Here is a 21,977-nt window from a genome sequence, read left to right as displayed (position 1 = left end):
GTGCTCCATCGTAGGCCGCATCATCACTTACCATCAGGCGAGATAGCGGCCAAACGTCGACCCATCAAAGGTATAGAAAAAATCGAAACGAGACCGCGTTCGGCGCTCGATTGGCCGGCTTCAATGAACTAACCAATCAGAGCGCCGATTCAATCTGGTTTAACGTAAAACAAACTCATATTAAGCCCGTGTAGGTATTTCATAATCACGTCCTTTAATTATACATGGTTATAATGCAAACTGTTTACACTTAAACTGCAGTTATGAAATGTATTTAAGATAACTGATAAGTTAAAGATTAACTCAAGTGTTTATTGACCTAAATCTATGAGATATATCGTAAACAAATAGTTAAGTACATACATACATAGCTACTTTATATTTTCTGTAATCTATGTTGCCAAGCGTTGTAATGATAATTTATATAGCGAATGGGCAGGGGCCTTAGTCTGCTATTACAATTGTGTCAGAATGGTCGATCACTGAGCAGTGCAAGAGGGTCGGAGAGATACAACCTACATAGCTCCGTCTCTCTCGCACTGCTCAGTGATCGACTAATCTGACACAATTGTAATAGCAGACTAAGGCCCCAGATGCATCACCTCATGGTTACCGGCAGTTGGAGGTAAGGAATTTAAGGGTTGTTGGGAAATCGGGGATTGGGAAGATTGGAAAGGAGGTAATTGGGCCTCCGGTAACCTCACTCACACAACGTAAGCGTTGTTTCACGTTAGTTTTCTGTGAGGCCGTGGTATCACTCCGGTCGAGCCGACCCATTCGTGCCGAAACATGGCTCTCCCACACTTGAAATGAATATGAAATGCCTATTTAAAAAAAAATCCTAGTTATAATATGACATCGTTAATCATTTTAATCACAGAAGGATTGTAAACTATCTTACTTAAAGTATTCTTTGTATTTGATACTAACTTACTTTACTTTAATACTAATAATAAATGTATTATTTATGTTTCAATGCTACTCTTCTCACGGGAAAAGTAGGTAATGCATCTTAACTATAAGCTCATACATTTTTTAATGAAAAGCGTTGCAACACACTAGGATTTTCCCCAGCCGTCGCGAGAGACACTCCGGCCGTTGGGGATCGTGCAACGATCTCCGGCCACCGTAAGAACTGGTCTGTGGACGGCGAGTAAAGCCGTGTGAGAGCCATCAGACCACCACAGATGGGGCCCAGTAGGGCTGATGCCTGATCCGGAGTATCACTCCTAGCGGGTTTACCGGGGCTTCAGCACGAAAAGCAGGAGTAGGAAAGGGGTGGTGTTTAGTCAGTAAGAGTTTGACACTCCCTCTCGCCTCGCCCAAGGAGGGAGAAGTCACTGGATGATTCCACCTCCCCTCAATAAAAGAACACTACGATCTTCCCGTGCCGTTGGTGCGTTGTCAAACTCTTTGTGTGATCCACAAATTGTTGTTTCGGGTCTGGGTGTCATGTGTATGTGAACTTGTATGTTTGTAAACGCACCCACGATACAGGAGAAAATCCTAGTGTGGGGCAACGTTTAAAAGAAACAATATAGTTAATTTAACTATCAAAATCGGACCACTCCTTCCAGAAATTAGAACGTTCAAACAAACAAACTATTATTTATTTACCTACGTCATTATATTTAACAAAAACTGCCACTTTCTGTTTGTCGTCTGTGAGCGATAAACTCGTTAACGGCAGGACCTATTACGATAAGGTTTTAACTAATGAGTAGAGTCATTTATGAGCTATATTTTTAGTTACTGTATAAATACATAGGCAATTTGCTGTGTCGTGATTACAGAGTATAAAGCATTTGTCACCACCCCTAGTCTTCAAGTGGGTGTCGTATACCCTGCTAAGGAACTACACATTAGACAGAGACCGTGCAGCAGCGCTCTCTGATAAACCTGAACCTTTTACACTGCGATCTCCAACCCGCCTGCCTGCGGCGATTACGGCCAATACCTCTTATGTATTGAAATTATAAGCCCAGGTTTCCTCACGATGTTTTCCTTCACCGTTTGTCAGTGGTGTCTAAATAATCTTAGAAAGTACGTATAACTCGGAATAAGACCTTTTGACCTACGCTTATTACTCTATCACTATCACTACATAATATAAAACAAAGTCGCTTTCTGCCGTCTGTATGTCTTTTGAAGGGGGGAAAATCATCCAATGACTTCTCCCGCCTTGGGCGAGACGAGAGGAAGTGTCAGACTCTTACTGACTAAAAACCACCCCGTTCCTACTCCAGCTTTTCGAGCCGGAGCCCCGGTAAAACCGCTAGGTAGTCTGCAGCTCATTTCTGTATGCTTAGATAACTATTTAAAATTACGCAACAGATTTTAATGGTATTCTTTTTAATAGATAGAGTGATTCAAGAGGAATATTTATACATCCAACTTCATGCATGCGAAGCCACGGATGGAAAGCTTTAGTATTATAATCTATAATATAAAAATAAATCGGGTTTTCCTTTCTGACGCTATAACTCCAGAACGCACGAACCGATTTCCATGGTTTTGCATTCGTTGGAAAGGAAAAAATTCAAGAGAAAAGCAGGAAAACAGGGAAAATCATTAGCGGCGAAACGGAGTTCACCGGGTTTGCTAGTAATATTATAAAGACGATATATTTAATTCTTTTTGCGCCGTAATTAAAAGACCGATTTCAAAAATTGTTTCACCATTGGAAAGATTACTTTTCAGGGAAAAATATTAGTATTTTTTATATCCTAATACCACTAGAGGATCACGATTAAAATCTTTAAAATATCAGCAACGGAAACCGGAGTACAATATTTATTTATCATACTTGCAACTAACAAAAACAACATAAGAGGAAAAATTATGCAATTAATTAACAGTAGTTTATGACTAACTCTGCAAAAAATATATAGCAAGCTGTGCTAACAGTACTGAATTGAAATACATACGATTTAAAATTACCTATCGCATACTGATTAATTTATCCGTTATTACTACTATTTTAAAGTAAAGAATACTCACGGAATAATCTCGTGTGCTTCTACATGTATTACCCCAACACAAATCGAAGTATAATATATTATTAAATACGATTTTTTTAATTGTTTTGCTCACAACCGCGCCGCGGCTTATATAAAATCAAACTAGCAAAATTATCAAAACAATTTGACTGACTGTTTAATGTCAGTCTGACTGACAGTTGAATGGTAGGTTCAGTTCATTCATTCCTTTAGTTCAGTGTAGTTTCGACTTGGGTAACGACAAAATTTTATCGGTAATTTCTTTGAATGGCTGACTAAATATTAATGATTGATTCTCAATGTAGTTAAATATAACAAATGATATTACATTGATTATAATTAGGACTAATGTTAAATACAACATACTATTTTGTAATCGATACAGCAGTTGATTGATTAATCGATTGTGATTGTTATAAATCTTGGTTCCGCATCTCTATTAATGTCAAACATTGACATTGACATTTGTTTATTTTGAATCTACCAGTTTGTTATTTGATTCACTAAAATTATCAAATAATTCAAATAAAACACACATTACATCTCCAAAACAATGTCCCATATTTGGACATTTGCACCTGAGTCTCAATCGTTACTTCAGCGCTGTTTAAATGCCGCCTCACTGCCAGATCCAAACAATAAATGGTTGCAGACATTCGGCCCTCAAAACTTGGATTTAATTAATAAAACTAATGATACTATCATCGTAACCGATTCTCCAGAATGTGCTCCGGCCCCTGAGACACAAGAAAACATAGATGACAACCTCACAATTGATATAGAGCAGTTTCTAGATCCCGATGTTGACATACTATCAAAAATCGACGAATTAGTTGAAAAATGTCTTAAAACACCAAAAATACTTGTCAAACTTGCTGAAACCTTACCTACAAGTGTAGCAGAGAAGCTTATTGAACATATTATAAGCGTAGAAGAGCTGAAAACAGATTTTTTACAAATATTTTATAAGTATTTCATACCAGCTTATATTAAGCGAGAAAACTCAAGATTTTGCACCGATATCCTGTTAAAAACACATGCTAAATATCCTCAGTTACTCAAAATTACATTAAAAATTATTTTAAAAGATGTAGAAATAGAAAATAATGTAATAAATGACTTTTTTACGAATTTAAATAGCGATGAACTAACAAAGTTACTAGAATTCATTTCAGATGTAGATTTCAGCCCAGAGCAGTATACACATAACTTGTTTAGTTTATATACAGCTTATAAATCATGTACAAAGACAGAGAACATACAAAATTATATGTTTACTCTACTCAAACATTGTAACAACTTCAGCTCGAGTGACAAAAACTATGGTAAACTTATGTTGGTATTTTTACAGCAAGAAAAAGGTTTGAAAAAGAATATTGATGTCTTGTTATTAGAAGAACTTGTAGAAAGACATAAGACTCCTTTTAAAAGACCTTGCTTATCTATATTAAATGAAATAAAGGCAAATAAATAAAAAATATTTTATTTTATTTTATTTTCAATGTCCCTTGCAAACTCTTTATAACTTGATTTAAAGTGCTATTCCACCAGAGATGTGCTATGCTACATTGCTGTGGATGCATTTGGCTTCCACCAATCATATTCATTGGTACACATAGCTTAGCACTGGTGGAGACAGACTCGGCTATGTTTTTATATGGAAAGATGTGTGCTATAGATGACTTCCCTACTATCGATACATCACATACTCGAGCTACGCATCTTCCTCGCACAGCTACATAGCTTAGTATCAGTGGAAACAGTCTCATTGTTTCACAGCTTAGCTATTACATCTTCACAGCATTTGAACGTCAAAGCAATTATAAGAATATTAATAACATCTGTTTGTCGGTCAGTTCTCTAGTGAAGCTATTAGCTCGTTCCAACGTTTAGCTATGCTACTACAGCACATAACTTGTAGAAAAACACCCTTAAACTTCAAAAAGAACAGCATTAGCAAGTTTAAAAGCTAGTCAGTTATCTATAATATAAAAATAAGTCGAATTTTCCTTCCTGACGCTATAACTCCAGAACGCACGAACCGATTTCCACGGTTTTGCATTCGTTGGAAAGGTCTCGGGCTCCGTGAGGTTTATAGCGAAGAAAATTCAGGAAAACAATTAATATTGGTAGCGAAACGAAGTTCGCCGAGTTTGCAACAATATTATTAAACTCAAATGATCTCTCGACCACGAGTTTATCAAAAAATTCAGTTTTTAATCAGTTTAAAACCTTAATTTACTTTAAGGAATCTCGCCGCCCACCCTAACCAAACGCGTGTAACGAAACCATAGCGCGATTCAGGAAATGTACGGAATTGTACAACGCCATCTATCGAGCACACATGTAGTCTTGTTTATTTAGATGCGCTGATTGTTTTTATTTTTTAACCGACTTCAAAAAGCTGTGATATTCCCAATTTTACTTATTAATAAAAATAAAATATCAAAAATATCCTGTAAATAAAAGAACCAAGTTTCGCACCTCAGTTTACCTACGGTAAAATGCTGTGAGATCCATGTAATACCAAGTCGGTTATTTTACTTAGTCCCTACTTAAGGGACCTTCTGTCTTAAGTTATTATGTAAATCGTTATAATATCAATATTACATTTATTTTACGATTTCAGACGTAAAAAAAATTATGTTGTTGTGTTGATATTGGACAATGGTACCTAAACTCGAGAATTTCTATATCTTTTCATCTTGGCTTTTGATTTTTTTTTTAATATTTGTTTAGTAGAATTTCTACTCACCTCGCGATCCAATCATATTTACCCCGTTGTACCGTATCTGACGGACTTCACTGTCAACATTCCCATTAGGAATGACTAGACATAGCTCTTACGCTTACCTCACTACTCTCAAATTTTGAGTTTTTTTAAAAAAAAAACGTAGCACTCCACTAGGATTTTCTTCTGTGTCGTGGGTGCATTTACAAACATACAATTTCATATACACATGACACCCAGACCCGAAACAACAATTTGTGAATCACACAGAGATGTTCCATGCGGGAATCGAACCCACAACACGTTGCGCGGCAGCCAGTCGCGCCAAACGTGCAGTCATGATTATATTTTGCATTCGACTCGACACACTTGTAAGGCCTCTTGTACACACACGTTTTTTCGCCGTAAAAATCTACGGTTAATTCGCCGTACGGCGGCGCCGTCGTCAGTGTTGTATGGATCGCTATAAAAGCGTGTAGACGTACACGGCGGTACACTGTACGGTTAACACGCCGTACGGTTGAAAAACCGTGTCGTGGACAAGAGGCCTAACTCCTTTAGAGTTGCATGGGCATCGGCGATTGCTTACTCACTCTATACAGGAGTAGGAACGGGGTGGGTTTTAGTCAGTAAGAGTCTGACACTCTCGTCTTACACAACGCGGGAGATATCATTAGATGATTTTTCTCTTAAGAAAAAGGGGGTGAAAAAATTAAACACCAAGAAAATATATTTCCAAAACGGTATATTATTTAATCAGTCGAAAATGGTTTAATTTAATACCCGAAAGGTTTCATGACAACATCAAGAATACAACAGAACAAATTGTAGACTATAGAAATACTTTTCACAAAAAAAAATCTGACATTACGACAATTGAAAAAAAATTATGACCGCTCAAACTCAAGTCGTGTAAAAGTAATATTATCAAGAAAAAACACCATTTGTCTTGGTATATAGCACTTTATAAATCTGGTGTATCGCTTGAAATTAATACAAAGTGACAAATTGGAAAATCAATTTTGAAAATATTGCTTAGAATAAGATGGCAAATAGTATTTTATATTGACACTACTTGTTTGTATGCTTCCAAAACACTGAAAATTAGTCTGAAAATTGGAAGTATTTTAAGACAAATCTATTTAACCGCCGTACTTAGAATCATTTAATGGTTACTTAACTCAGTCCTTAGCAATTGTTTTCGGTACAAAATCGTTATTAAGGAATAGTTTAAGTAATCATTAAATATCTCTGAGTACGGCAGTTAGAAATGTTACAAAATAAATGTTTAATATGACAATGTAATTGTTTTAATATTTTCTTTGGCATCAAGTTATTTAAGAACAGAAAAAATACCAAAAGATATTTTCGAAATCTATTATATAAAAATAAGTCGGGTTTTCCTTCCTGACGCTATAACTCCAGAACGCACGAACCGATTTCCACGGTTTTGCATTCGTTGGAAAGGTCTCGGGCTCCGTGAGGTTTATAGTAAAGAAAATTCAAGAAAAACTTAAAGAGAAAAACAAGAAAACAGGAGTTCGCCGATGTTGCTAATATTTCTATAATCTACAACTGCCGTATATATTGATATGAACACGTTTTTGGATCACAGATTACACTCAAAAGGCCATTGCGTGTGAGGATTTTCGAAAAACAATTGTTTCTTTAATAAAATCATTAAAAACATTAATTTAAAAGATACAAGATGCAATATAATATGGCTATTAAACCTGAATTATTAGAGAATAATGTGATTCGTTTCATTTTTCGTCGTCGCCGGTAAAATCTATAATTATTTTTTTATAATAAGTTTTTCGAAACTCCTCACACAAATTAATTCCAACAACTATTTTTTTAACAATGAATTTTTACAATTAACAGCATTTTATAAATCACAGTTTAGCACAATATTACAAATTATCAGTTAATCAGTTCTAATCGTCTATGGAACACATTTCGCCTCATTTTGCAAAGTTAACACCAGTGTAACGTGACCCGTCTGAAGCTAACTTCACGTATATCTCCATCTCGCTCACTCGTTATAGTTCCTGTATATTGGCGTCTCGCTTTTTGGTAGTATCGACAACTTCAGACAGGTCTAGTTACGTTGGTGTTGTTAATGTAGTAGAGTGATGATATTTATTATGATTTGTGAGAAGAATGAATGTTCTAAACATATTTGAAACACTACTATTATGAAATTGACAAGATATTAAACTATTTTGAATTAAAATATTAATTTGGTATCCCCATTACTTTCAGATTAGTAGAAACAGATAGTCAACACTTGGCATAATTGAATGATTTATAAAAAATCTTGTTTTTATACATAATAACATATTGTGAGACATTATAAATTAACTAAAAACAACGGTTTACTCAAGTAAATATACTCGAGAAAAGCTCTACTAGTTTCGACTCACAGTGAGAGTAGCGTGCGCGGACGCGGACGCGGCGACGTCGTGCAGCCTATAAAAGGCCTACAGCTATCGCCGCTACTCACGAGGAAGAATCCCTCTGTGACTCGAAGCTAGTCGAGCTTTTCACAGTATATTAACGTGAGAAAACTGCTGTTTTTAGTAAAAAATATAATGAATGGTTCTATTACATTGGGAAAAGTAAAAAAAAAAACTAGTAAATAATACAAAAAGAACAAAATTATTCTTAGTCGAACCTATATTTTTGACATTACAAAAATTACTCACTACTTTTGCTTGTGTTGACTATACATACATCTCTACTCAATTTAACGACTTACTATTTCATGAAAAATATGGTTGCAATTTTATGAGAAAAATTTCGTTTTATCTTAATACATTATATGCAATTTGGACAGACGGGAGTATGGACATTTGATATGATAATTTCGCTCCTAAGTAAGCAATGATATGGTGTGTCAATATCAATATTAAGCATGTATTACCAATCGATCGACTGCTGGTCGCTGGTAGAGGTCGGTAGATTTATTATATTCCGGCTGGAATCTATCGATCGACATCGACCAATCCATTCCACCATCGATCGATGGTATCTATCGGCTATCGATCGATTGGTGTGGTAGAAACTATCGATCGACATCGACCAATCCATTCCACCATCGATCGATGGTATCTGTCGGCTATCGATCGATTGGTGTGATAGAAACTATCGATCGACATCGACCAATACATTCCACCATCGATCGATGGGATCTATCGGCAATCGATCGATTGGTGTAGTAACACCCTTAAGCCAGGACAAGGTTTGTATGAGTTACATGAATGATATTTTATTTTTGAGCATCGACGCCTAATTAGAAGCGAAATTATCATAGTATTGGCTACAAATACATTTTTAAATAATGAGATGAATTAATAATTGACACGTATACATAAAAAGAGTTATCATCAATAAGATTCGATGGTAAATGATACAGAATTACTATTTATGAGTAAAATACTGGTTCCGACACTTGGGTAGATTGTATAGGAGCTAAAGATATCAAAAACTATTGTTTTTAGCTTCTGTAATTTCGAAAAGACAAAAATTAAGACAATTTTTCTTACTTTCAATGATTTTTCAGTATATTTGAATAACAACTACGATTGTTAATGATAAATATTACAATTACAATTCGAATTGACGTTACAAGACGTCAGAATCCGCCATTTTGTTTACAATGACGTATAATTACGCGGGAAAGTCAGCCATATTGAATTTCAAATTACTGTAAAATGACAAATATTGAATTTAAATGGATCTACCCAAAAGAATCATTCACCATTGTTGATATTAATAAAATTGTTGATACATTAAATGTTACATAAGTTTATATACTTGCTTAGCAATTTAAATGATTTACATGTCCTAACGAACTGCTAGTCATTAATAGATAGGTACGTTGAAAAACAGAGAAAATATGAAATTTGGTAATAGCGGGACCTATTACCAAACCTCAAAAAAAAAAAAAAAAAAAATTTAATGGATCTTAGAAATTAATAAGTTTACAAAAAACCGGTAAACGAGCAGACGGATCACCTGATGGTAAGCAATCGCCGCCGCCCATGGACACCCGAAACACCAGAAGCGTTACGAGTGCGTTAAGCTTTTGGGGATAGTTAATTTAACACATAGAACGCCGTGGTGGTAACCGGTGACCGACGTTAGCGGAGGATTTGCCTTCAACAGTTTTCTATTGGCAGGCCAAGATTTGTTGGGGAATCGGGGGATTGGAAAAATTAGGCCTCCGGTAACCTCACTCACACAACGAAACATAACGCAAGCGTTGTTTCACGTCGGTTTTCTGTGAGGCCGTGGTATCACTCCGGTCGAGCCGGCCCATTAGCATCTGCCAGCTTTTGGGCGTTAGGAATTTCATTTTCCCCAATTTTTTATTCTAGTTTGATTTTAGATTTTTGTAGTAAAGACATGTAAATAATTTAAACTGTATGTATTACATAATATAATACTTAAATTAAGCATACGTATGTACTTAAACCAACAACTACATAAGACATTAAACGAGTATCTACGATTATTTATTTACTTTTTTTTTTCATTCATTTTTTAACTTTATCTTAAAAGCTAAAGATTACACGAGTTTTGGTTAAATTAATTTAAATTTAAATTTTATTCGTGAGAAGTTTAAAATATTTTAAATTTTTCAAACTGTTTTAGTTTTTTTTATTAAAATTTAATTTTGTTTATTGTTGTGCAGTTTTTTTTAACTCTGTCAGTTAGTGCCGAAAATACATTTTTGTGTCTAATCTTACGTTTTTTTGTTTAAAAACCTGTGAAAGAGTCAATAAAACCAAAATTATACACCACAAAAATAAATGAAACATCGTAAATTGTTACACCTAAAACAGCTGAGCAGTGAGCAATTATTGATAGATTTTGGCACTTAAATAGACGGAATTTATGCTATGGACATTTTTCTTTTTAAAATACTACGTTTCTGTTAATTACCCAATATTTTTTTGAGTTGTTTTTACTCAACTGTATACCTAATCAATTTTTAAAGTTTATAACTAATGATTTGTTTACAATCACTAATGAATTTGTTCACATATTGAAGAAGCTTTGGTCCAGAAATCTTGTTTATTGATTTTTTAACTCTTCCACAAGTTTAAAATTTTAAAACAAATATCTCAGTTCCTATAATATTATTATACGTATTATGTGGTTATTAATTCTAAATGTACCATGTATAGTATGCCGCTTAAATTTAAATACGCGATTACACATATTTAATATTAGGTATAATAGTCCTACGTTAATTACTCCTAGTTAAAATAAACATAGGCGGCTGGCGAGATGGTTTAAAAATTTAAAAATTACTACAAAAAAAATCGAGTAAAAATAAGAAAAAATAAACGCACGTAAAAAATATTTTTATTAAAAAAATCATGTAGGTAAGTAATTAGATTTCCTTTAGAAGTTAAAAAGAAACATTATTATCACAGTTTAAAAATTTAAAATTTCGAAAAAAATTCAGACAAATCTAATTTGACTGTCAAACGGGGGTTTTCACCAGTTTTTTTTTTGTTTTTGTATAAAATTCACTGTATCCGGACGTAATCTTAGAATCTGGGCTGATACTGAGAATTTTGAAAACTATACATACGTCGTTTTGCAAGGCTCGGGAACACAACCTATTAAACCTCATGAACCAGTCGAGTTTGCAACCAACTGACTATTGAAACAATCTGTTATCGCCGTACATAAGTCATTTAATAGTTACTTAACCCAGTCCTTAGTTTAAGTAAGCCAGAATCTACTATAGTCCCAGGGACATGAATAACTGTCTTGGATCCCGCAACAAAATAAATCAGAAGATATTATTAGAGGAGAATAAATGAAAACGATAGTTTCCACTTCCCTCGGTGAATTTAATGCAGGAGACAGATTGACTGAGGCCTATAGGCACAAAAAGAGACAACACAACTGGGAGAAGCCCGGTCGAAAAGCACCACGGAAATTTGAAATAAAAGTAAATTAACCCAGTCCTTAGCGATTGTTTTTGGAACAAAATCTTTTACTAAGGATTAGTTTAAGTAACCATTAAATGTCTCTCAGTACAGAAGTGAGACTGTCTCGAGGAGTAAGGGTAGATTTTTCTTATTTTTACTAATTTTTATTAAATTATTATTATTTTTTCGTGGATAAAAACGTGTTTCGTTTTGGAATTAATGGCAAATAATCAGTCTTTAGGATTTCCTTTCTAAATTGAGGCAATTCGAGATCAGTAAAACGTGCTATTGACTACACAATAATGCATTATTGTACTTGAGAAGGAATTAAACACACAATTCGACTTTTTATAAGTAGAAAGAAAAAAGACAAGTCTTTCTTTTTAGTTTTTGAATATTTTGTCTATTTTTATAGCATAAATAAATTCATTTTTTGTAAGCAATGTTTTTGTTCCAAAATCAAGAAGAATAAAACCATCTATCTGCAAAAATATTGTATTCAGGATACAAAGCCTTCTATCCCCGAAGGCGCAAGCAGAGGGGCACATTACGGCACGTAACCCACTTTTCACCATTTGTGTTATAAGTCCCATGTAATAGGGGGTGAGCCTGTTATATTCGATATTCCAATATTATTGAGTATTAATTATAAAAGAAACGGTTTGAGTAATGTAATTATCCGATAGGCAAAATATTACTTGACCTATTATTAATTTTAAATTAAAAACAAAAATCCTCAAAATGAAGTAGAAATGGTTTATAATCCCTTCCCAAGCACAAAATATCAGTTAAAATCTATTTTTTTAAACTTACCAAACTATTTTATTTCAGTTTATGCGCTAAATGACTTTCAGTCCAGGTATGTTTTTTAAACTTTTGAAGTTAATTTCGTTTAAAATAAAAAACAATTTCGATCAGCTATCAAAAATCAACAAAGTTTAAAATCGAATCAACAAAGTTTAAAACTCAATTTTTAAATTGCTTTGGACTTTCAACGTGATTACTATCTTCGTTTACAATTGTTTTACTGGATTTTGAGTTCTATTGCTAAAAGAATAAAGATGATGGTGAAATCAGACATGAATTACGCAATAAGCAAATATAGATCTTATCATGAACCCAACAGAACTCAAAATCAACCAACCAACTACAAATTCAGATACGTAACACATGAGATTAAAAAAAAAATACAAAACATTGTTTCAAATAAAAAAACAAAGAGAAAAAATCAGTCTACAACGTTTGCAAAGTTCGTATTTTCAATTTCCCTAAACTTATAAATTAATTTTAAACTTATAATTAGGATTATAATCGAGGCGTTAGGTATAAATGTGCTTACGATTATCAATTAATTGGTTAACTAATTAAATTATGAAAGAGCTAATAGTAATGCTAATTAAAAGAAAAAACATGTAAAAAGTCTTCTAGTAACACCCTGTTTTTGAAATTATGTTTTCCTGTCGTCGTTTCGATTTTTCCTTAAAAGTTATAAAAAAGTTTAAAACTATTTTTAAACGTCTTTTTCTGTTAGTATTAGTTAATAATTTAGTAGATAAACGCGAAAATTAGTATGTTAATTAATTATTATTTGGTATTAGCAGAATTATTATACACAAAAAGCTATAGAGGTCTATGGCCGGTTTAAAAAAAAAACTCAAAGCTGAAATCTCTTCTCAAGTACTAGGAAGAAAGGGATGCAAATACCTTCAGATATGTGCATCCCTTTCTAACTATGGTTGAGCCCAGATATACCTACTGCTTGAGTTAGCCGGTATTTAAAAAAATACTCAAAGCTGAGATTTCTTCTCGAGTACATTTAGAAAGAGATGCAAATACCTTCAGATATGTGCGTCTCTTTCCAACTATTGTTGAGCCCAGATATACTATTATTGGCTGTTCCACAAAGTGTAAGTTTGGCTGATACATATATATTGACACATCTCAAATTAATAAGAGATAAAAATACTAACGCATTCTTATTGGCCCGCCCTCTATGCTAAAGTGTATAAATAATAAATGAAATGGTTACGCAACAAAGAACAAAACTGAGTATTTTAAACAGTTTACAAGACAAAAAAGATTGTATTTAGAACTTAAGACGGGATATTTGCCATGATTGGACTTGTACGTAGAATATAATCACGGATGAACTCGGCTCTAGCGCTTGCAACAGTGCCGAAATATCGGAAACTCATAGACATAAATAAACATGGTAAATATCCCGTCTCAAGTTCTAATGATAGGATTAGTGACCATGTCAGTTTAAAAACAAAAGATTTAGAAAAAGAATTGCGAAGTCAAAAATTGTTAACTTTTAACGAAAAATCGAAAAAACTAGAGAAACATGGATTTTTACATATCATTATTATTTCACTAAAACTGTGACAATGGACATTCTTGAACACAATATTAGGTATTGCACTACTTGGATCCAAAAGCACCCTTCCATCAAAAATTCCCCTTGGCTAATAAATTCATAAAATACATAAAAATTGAAAAAAAATCCACGAAAATTAATGTCGATTTTTGTAAACGCACAAAAAAGACAGGAGAGTAAATACGAAACAAAAAAAACAGATCTCATTCACTTGTAAAAAAAATATAACAGAAAAAAAAATAGTTAAAAAAAATATGAGAGAGTTTTTTTTTTTAATAAATGTCATTCCTACACTAACTACATACAAAAATTATTTTTAAAAGCGAAAGAGCTTTCTTTTACAACAAAAATTGACAATTTTCACACAAAAATCACACTTAAAAACATCGCCAGCGATTTAAAACACAAAAAAATTGCATAGCAAGACAAGATAACAGAGCTCTTTCGCTTTTAAACTGCTAAACCAAACGCATGCATATTCGTTTATCAAAGTCGTTTAGAAAAGAGAGAGAGAAAGAACGGATCTATAGAAGAAAAGAGATAAAAGATACATCACCTATAGCTTTTTTAATCAAACATTTCATACATCTTCTCTCTGCGGTCTGCATGCGTTTCATCGCTGCAATGTGCCATTAGTACGGACTCACCAACGATCGGATTCTCAAAGCATAACGAGCAGGCATACACAGCATCTCCGAAGCAAACTATCTTGTTATCATCTCGGTACATAGTCATTGGGTTCAGGACAGTACTGGGCTGGATCTCCTTTCCACCGGCCACACATTTCTTGATGTAGACACTCTTATACAAGAAATGAATCTTCTCACAGTGCGTTTGGCTCAAAATATGCTTCAGAAGCCCATCTTCTTCCACTTCCGTGGTAGAACAAGCTGGGCAGAAGAACGTGATGGAATTCTTGCTTTCATCATTCTCCGATTCACTCCGGATCTGTATGCTGTGGACTTGTACGTAGAATGTTATGCGTTCAATGGCCGGTTTTTGCTGTAGAGTGTTGAATAGCGTTGAGTCTTCAAAACTGTTGTAGCTGATTACCTGATCTAGGGACTCGGAGAAGGCAGACAGTGTGGTCGAATCTAAACTGAAGTTTCCGATGGAAGACGTAATGGATTGGTTGGACATGCTATCCTTTGTCACCAAACCGGAGTCGGACTGGCTGATGGAATGATTATGGCACTGGCAGGAGCATTTGTGATCGGACTCATCGTTGCTATGCTCTAAATGGGTGTCTGTCTCATCAGACTCAGTCTCTTTGAAGAGATTCAGGAAGGCATCTCGGTAATCTGGGAAATCAAAGTGTTTGATGCGCTTCTTATTAGTAACTTTCCCGGTTTTGTGTAAACGCTTGCCTTTGTGAAGGTCGAATGTGATGCTGCGGCGGAACATAGCCTTAGGTTTCACTTCCTCTTGCAAGTAGGTCCCAACAAAAGTATCTAACGAGTGTCGTAGATCAAGCATTTGTTTCCGGAACTTATACTTCGTTTCATCATCCTCCTTGTCTATCACAAAATTCCAGGACTCCACTGGACTGTCACGGTCCCCATGATTGATATACGTAACTTGCTCAAACATCTTCGGTATCTCAGACAGGTCCGTACCAGGTAACATAGTCACAAAAGACCGGCAGGTGAATATTTTGGCAACTTCAATGTGGAATTGGAATTCCGCAAGCAATTTCCGCAGAACACATTCAATTTTCTCCAACTTCATCTGGTAGCTTAGTAACAAGGAGACTCGTTCTTCTTCGTTCCTTTCTAGTTCGACATCACCGAAGGATTCAGGAGTACCAGTACGCACCAACTGGTTATCACTGGTCGTATCAACCTTACGGCACATTTTGACCCTTGATTTCTTGTCTTCTTTACCCGAAAGGTCCGTGTCGGAGCATTCGGATAGAGATTCGATATCTAACTCCTCATCGGACTCCGTTGATATGTCAAACTCGAAAGACTGGCTGAAGTTGAGCTGTTTAAACCTTTGACTGAAGAGATTAGCGCTCTGGCAGTCTAAAGAGATATGTGGGGGAGTATTTTCGTTGTGCTGACGGTCTCCTTGGTACAAAGACTCGTTCATGGAGCGACTGGCTTGTTTAATATCTATTTTCAAACTGCGGCTTTTAGGTTTGCGGCCTCTAGTGCTCACCTCATCGATATTAAGGAGGTCGGTATCAGACAGCGACCCTTTCTTCGCTGCGAAGTTCTTCACTGATGTTGGAAGCTTCAAACTTGTTGCATGGGGTTTCGACGTAGAATCTGGCTCGATAGACACAAATTCTATGGTCTGCGACGACTCAGGCCTTGAACAAGAACTTGCTACGCTTTCGAGTACTTGGTGCTCATTGGATTGACTCTGGTCACCAGACTTCGAAAAATAAGATATGTTTGAAAACATTTTACGTATTGAAAACGCCATTTTGCCAGCGTTTCTGTTGTTCTCGACGGCAATTAGAAAGTTTCTCCAGTTTATCGTTGATTAATCTACCTGTCGGACAATTAGACGCGAATTAATTATTTTCGCTAACAAAGAAAATTGTTTTAGTGAATGAATAAATATATTTTACCTTTCTCAATTCCTCGCGGCTCGTTCAACACATAATTTTACGCTTATATCACATTTGGACAGTTTTACACATTTTCTTATTATGATTACCCTCAGATTACGACGAAATTATAAATATTTTGACTAAACAAAAAATCTGATTGACAATTTGTTGAACTTCTCTGTGTATAGCTCGATCAATTTAAGTTGTATATTGAATTTATACTTATGTAGGTACCATTGGCGCTAGTAGTCATACAAAATACAAGGGATGAGTAAAATAAAGCGATTTTTTAAGAACTTCTATTTTTGGTACGGTAATACGTCAATATTAATGTTTCTAGCGCAGTAGAAGTAATTACTACGGTAGTAATAAGACTTGTTGCTTATAATTTGTCCAGCACCCAGATCGTATGAAATTCAAATAAGATTAATAATTAGTTTCACATATCCAATTAATGACAGTAAAGTTTAAGTTTTCCAACAGACAAACTGTATAGTTTTGTTGGATTATACTCTAGATTATAATTTATACCCTGTACCTTTCTCAATAAATAGTAATTTAATTTGTATTGGTTAAAAACAATAGTCAAATATGAATTTCTACCAAAATACTATTGCTACAAATCACGAAACCACATCTGCGTAAATTGGAACAAAGCCTGCTGTCAAAATACAAAACAAAAATAAAAAAACCAATCTGTCATTTTATCAGATTCACGATTTGACATCAACACGAATTTGATTACAAAATTTTGTTAAAAATTCGCCGTAAATGCGATAAAAAAACAATATGAAGCCGACAATAGATATTGACGCGTTACGTACGGAACACGAATCTGACGAGCAATGGGAAGTGAGGCGGAATTTCATGGAGGAACATAAAGATGATTTCGAGGAGGGAGAACTCATTACACTAGCGCAATTGTTTACTAATATTGAGTTTTTGGGATGTCGGTACGTAAAAACATAATGATAAACATTATAATTACTTATATACAATTACTTTGCCTTTTTAAATCATTTAAAACTTTCACACTACAATTTTAGGGCCACAAGATTAGGGTAGTTTTCAAAATTATGTTTTTAAACCAATATGTTACAAACAAAAGACTGATGATTGTGCACTGTGATAAACCAAATGGGCCCTGCCTAATGATAAGTAAAAAATTGTAGATAGGTTATAAGCACCCAGAAAGTGTCACATTAAAATGTGGACAATTGGCGCAGTGTGTGTAGTATGGGACCGCTAGACGGAACATACAGAACGTGGTTTGTAACGTCCCGTGCTCCCCGTAAAGTGTCACGCGTTATGTTAAAGGAACATCCAGTTATGACATCCCCTTTTCTTATTAGTCCATGAGAACTAAATAGATTTTTAACATTCATACTCTCCCTATGCAAGAATTAAACCCATAATCTCCTAATTAACTTTAAATTATTTATTTCCAGATACCCTCCGGCCACGATGAAGAGAATAGCCAAACTGTCTGAAAAGGTTTCAGCAAAATACCGAGAGAGTAGGAAGAACAAACTGAAACGCACATTTGTGCAAGCCAGTGACGCAGCTGAACAGAAGGCAAAGAGATCTTACACTAAATAGGTTTAATTGTAATTGAATTTAATACATTTCTATTCTGTGGTATATAAGTGTTTTATTTTCACTCTTCTTCATATATTAATTTTTATGTTATCGGCTTACTCACGTAATGTTTTGACGAGAAACTCGACTAGTTTCAAGCCATGCTAGAGGCTCATATTCATGAGCAGCATTCCGCGACACACGACGCGGCGATTGTCGCGCTGCTACTTTTTGTTTTATCTCCTGTTGAAAGCTTTTTGTGGAGAGTGGAAGGAAGGGAGGCTTTTGCCTTGCAGTGGGACGATCATGGCTGAAATCTAAATCTAATCTAATCATTTATCTTCTCATTTCAGTTGTTTCTATTTTACAAATCGGGGCAAAAAATTGTATGCATAATGAAAAAAGTAATGATATAGTATCATTACTTTTTTCATTTATTTATATTTTTATGGTATAAGCCGGATCACCTAGTAGTAAGCAATTACCGCCGCCCATGTACATCCGAAACACCAGAGACGTAACAAGTGCGTTACTGGTCTTTTGGGGGATTAGGAATTTACGGGTTGTTGGGGAATTGGGGATTGGGAAGGTAGGGTAAGTGGGCCTCCAGTAACCTAGCTAACACGACGAAAGACAATGCAAGTGTAGATTCACGTCGGTTTTCTGTGAGGCCGCGGTTTTACTCCGGTCGAGCCGGTCCAGTAGTGTCGAAGCATGACACTCCCTCACTTACCCAGTTGTATGAGTTTCTATACAAGACAAACTAAACTCCGTTGCGTGCGATGCGGGCCTGTGGACGCGTGCCTTTAAGGATCTTGCAAGAAAAACAACAAAAATATATAAAAAAACCATTTATTTTGAAAAATACTAAATTTCTTGATGCTTTATACAATCATAACAAAACATTTGCTTATAAACTAAAGAATTTTATAATATTTTATACAAACTCATGAAAACATATTGTTTCACGCATTCAGGACCATTTAATATAAATAAAATGGTATGTCTTAAGAAGACATTGAAAAATCTATCTAACTGCGGCACTCAGAGACATTTAATGATTACTTAAACTATTCCTTAGTAATCTAGCAATTAGCTAAGCACCTAGCTTCACTGACAGACAGACTGACGGACAACTCAATTTGATGGTTCAAAAGTGATAACCTAATTTAGGATTAATTGAAATAAATGCACACGTATTTTTTATTTTCTTACGGAAACAAATACTTTTGATGATATATCGATTTGAAATATCGCGTGACGTCACTTCTAAGTACGTTTTTATACGTAGAAATATGTCTAATGTATTAAAATAATCTACAAGACGTAGATTACAATAAAAGTTAGTCATCTACCCAATTGTTTTCGGTACAAAATCGTTACTAAGGAATAGTTTAAGTAAAAATTAAATGTCTCAGATTACGGTAGTACAAAAATAATTTCGATAATATCTTTTATGTACCATCAAATATACTTTTAAATCTTAAGTCTTATCTTCTCGATTATCCAGAGTCTAATCTATCTCTGTGCCAAAATTCATCATAATATGTACAGCAACAACATCAATATACGCACAGCTACATAGCTTAGTATCAGTGGAAACGGTCACATAGTTTCACAGCTTAGCTATTACATCTTCGTAGCATAGCTACATAGCACATCTCTGGTGGAAATCCGGAGCTGCGGACAACGTAACAGGTTACCGGGGCTCCGGCTCAAAGCAGGAGTAGGAACGGGGTGGTTTTTAGTCAGTAAGAGTCTGATACTCCCTCTCGCTTCACCCAAGGCGGGAGAAGTCATTGTATGATTTTCCCCCTCAAAAAAGTGCCAGAGATGTGCTATGTAGCTGTGCTATGAAGATACGTAGCTCGAGTATACGATGTATCAATAGTAGAGAAACCATCCATAGCACGCATCTTTCCATATAAAAAACATAACTTAGCTGAGTCCATTTCCACCAGTGCTAAGCTATATGTACCAATGAATATGATTGGTGGAAGCCAAACGCATCCACAGCAACGTAGCATAGCACATCTCTGGTGGAAAAGTACTCTGAAGTCTAACACTAATAATAACATTAATGTCAATTAAATGAGGTATTCTTGACATAGTGATTGCAACAATAATTTATTTTTAAATAACACATATAAGGGGCCATCCATAAATTACGTAACACGAATTTCATGATTTTTGACCCCCTCCCCCGTCCTTGTCACAATTGGTCCCCCCTCCCTAGTGTGACGTTACATTTTATAATTTTATATCTAGATTTTTTTGATATTTTCGATAATAGTTCCAAGTTCTTGTTTTAACGGTTAGATTATATTGAAATGTGACGTCACGAAATAAGACCCCTCCCACCCCCTTGTTACACTTCGTCGACCCCCTCCCCCCTTATCGTGTGACGTAATTAATGGATGGCCCTTAAACATCATTCTTTACACTCTATCCGCCGTACTCAGAGTCATATAATGGTTACTTAACCCAGTCCTTAGCAACTGTTTTCGGAACAAAATCGTTACTAAGGAATAGTTTAAGTAATCATTAAATGTCTCTGAGTACGGCAGTAAGTATCTAATACTAAACTAAGCAAAAATGTCGACCAGTTTCAAGCTAATAGGGTAGACGACAAATTTTTATTTCAATATCCGTCTTGTAGATTATTTTAAATCATTACACACGTATTTTTTATTTTCTTAAGGAAACAAATACTTTCGAAGATATATCGATTTGAAATATCGGATGATGTCACTTTTAGGAGCATTTTATACATAGAAACGATGTATTTGCTCCCACTTCTAAACTTTGATTCGTTTTATCTAAGTATTGTTATCTTATATGACAAAATAAACAAATACGTGTCTAATATTTTTCCATTACCTAACTGACGGACTAAATAGATTTTTAATTTTCATACCCCGTCATCATCCCTATTCTCATTATTATGAACGAATGTTATGCAGACTCAAGATTATGAGCCCCAGTATGAGTCGAAACTAGTCGGGCATCCTCGAATAATTTACAAGTCGTGTTAAACATTTTTATACAATATTTTACATGTTTATTTATACCGTATGAAGAAACCACATATGACTTAATTTAAACCACATATTTATTATCATCTTGGCTGACAATATACGAAAAATGAGCGAAATAGACCCAGTAGGTAAGCCAAAAAGTGCATTATTCTCTTTGAGCTAATTTGAACACTCTTTACAAATACGGCATTATAACAGCCGCGCTACATGTCCGTAACATTCCTAGACAACCTACAACATTACAGCTCTACTGTGGTCAAGGTACATGGAGCTGTTCACACAGAATTTAATACTTAATTTATTTAATTGTATATGAACTTGTATAATTGTAAACGCACTCACGACACAGAAGAAAATCCTAGTGTGAGACAGCGTTTGTTAAAAAAATATTATTGAAATAGTTGTATTATGCTTCTGTGGACGAGTACTACTTGTAGTTTCATTTAAATCATATGAGTGATCTCCATACTGTATAAAAAAGATAAGTGGGTTTTTGGGTGTTAAACCCACTTTCTTGATCTTAATTCTTTCATAAACAAGAAACCAACAAATATGGAATCTTAAATGTCTACCTGTTTTATTACAACTTTCGTGAGACATACTAAATTAATTATTGTGTTATCGACTTACTCACGTAACTGTTTGACGAGGAACTCGACTAGTTGCAAGCTATGCTATAGGCTCAGTAGCAGCAACAGTCGCCGCGTCATGTGTGGAATACTGCTCATGAATATGATCGT

The 21,977-nt window shown here is 34.9% G+C and overlaps 4 protein-coding genes across 6 annotated transcripts in view; 2 read left to right on the top strand and 2 right to left on the bottom strand.

Annotated features, from left to right (window-relative positions):
* LOC118281107 (lysosomal alpha-mannosidase-like) overlaps window positions 1-3,149 on the bottom strand; it is a 32,835-nt gene extending 29,686 nt beyond the window's left edge. For all 3 annotated transcript variants that reach the window (XM_050700668.1, XM_050700667.1, XM_050700666.1), the window contains exon 1: window positions 3,001-3,149. The gene's annotated coding sequence lies outside the window, so the exon portion shown is untranslated. The remainder of the gene's footprint in view (window positions 1-3,000) is intronic.
* Window positions 3,150-3,472: 323 nt separating this feature from the next.
* Window positions 3,473-5,634, top strand: LOC126911795 (uncharacterized). Its single transcript, XM_050700650.1, has 2 exons — window positions 3,473-4,461; window positions 5,629-5,634. The coding sequence occupies exons 1-2, from the start codon at window positions 3,553-3,555 to the stop codon at window positions 5,632-5,634; spliced, it is 915 nt and encodes a 304-aa protein (XP_050556607.1). The 5' UTR covers window positions 3,473-3,552.
* An 8,699-nt stretch (window positions 5,635-14,333) lies between these two features.
* LOC118281149 (uncharacterized) lies at window positions 14,334-16,823 on the bottom strand. The gene is made up of 2 exons (XM_035601637.2): window positions 16,640-16,823; window positions 14,334-16,560 (listed from the first exon to the last, which is right to left on the bottom strand). Exon 2 carries the CDS (start codon window positions 16,489-16,491, stop codon window positions 14,629-14,631), a length of 1,863 nt encoding a protein of 620 aa, XP_035457530.2. The 5' UTR covers window positions 16,492-16,560; window positions 16,640-16,823; the 3' UTR covers window positions 14,334-14,628.
* A 487-nt stretch (window positions 16,824-17,310) lies between these two features.
* LOC118281042 (partner of xrn-2 protein 1-like) lies at window positions 17,311-18,262 on the top strand. Its single transcript, XM_035601473.2, has 2 exons — window positions 17,311-17,574; window positions 18,070-18,262. Exons 1-2 carry the CDS (start codon window positions 17,411-17,413, stop codon window positions 18,218-18,220), a joined length of 315 nt encoding a protein of 104 aa, XP_035457366.1. The 5' UTR covers window positions 17,311-17,410; the 3' UTR covers window positions 18,221-18,262.
* The last annotated feature ends 3,715 nt before the right edge of the window (window positions 18,263-21,977 follow it).

The sequence above is a fragment of the Spodoptera frugiperda genome, chromosome 19 (genome assembly GCF_023101765.2).
Source record: "Spodoptera frugiperda isolate SF20-4 chromosome 19, AGI-APGP_CSIRO_Sfru_2.0, whole genome shotgun sequence".
Taxonomy (NCBI): Eukaryota; Metazoa; Arthropoda; class Insecta; order Lepidoptera; family Noctuidae; genus Spodoptera; species Spodoptera frugiperda.
This window is presented reverse-complemented; position numbering and strand designations above follow the sequence as displayed.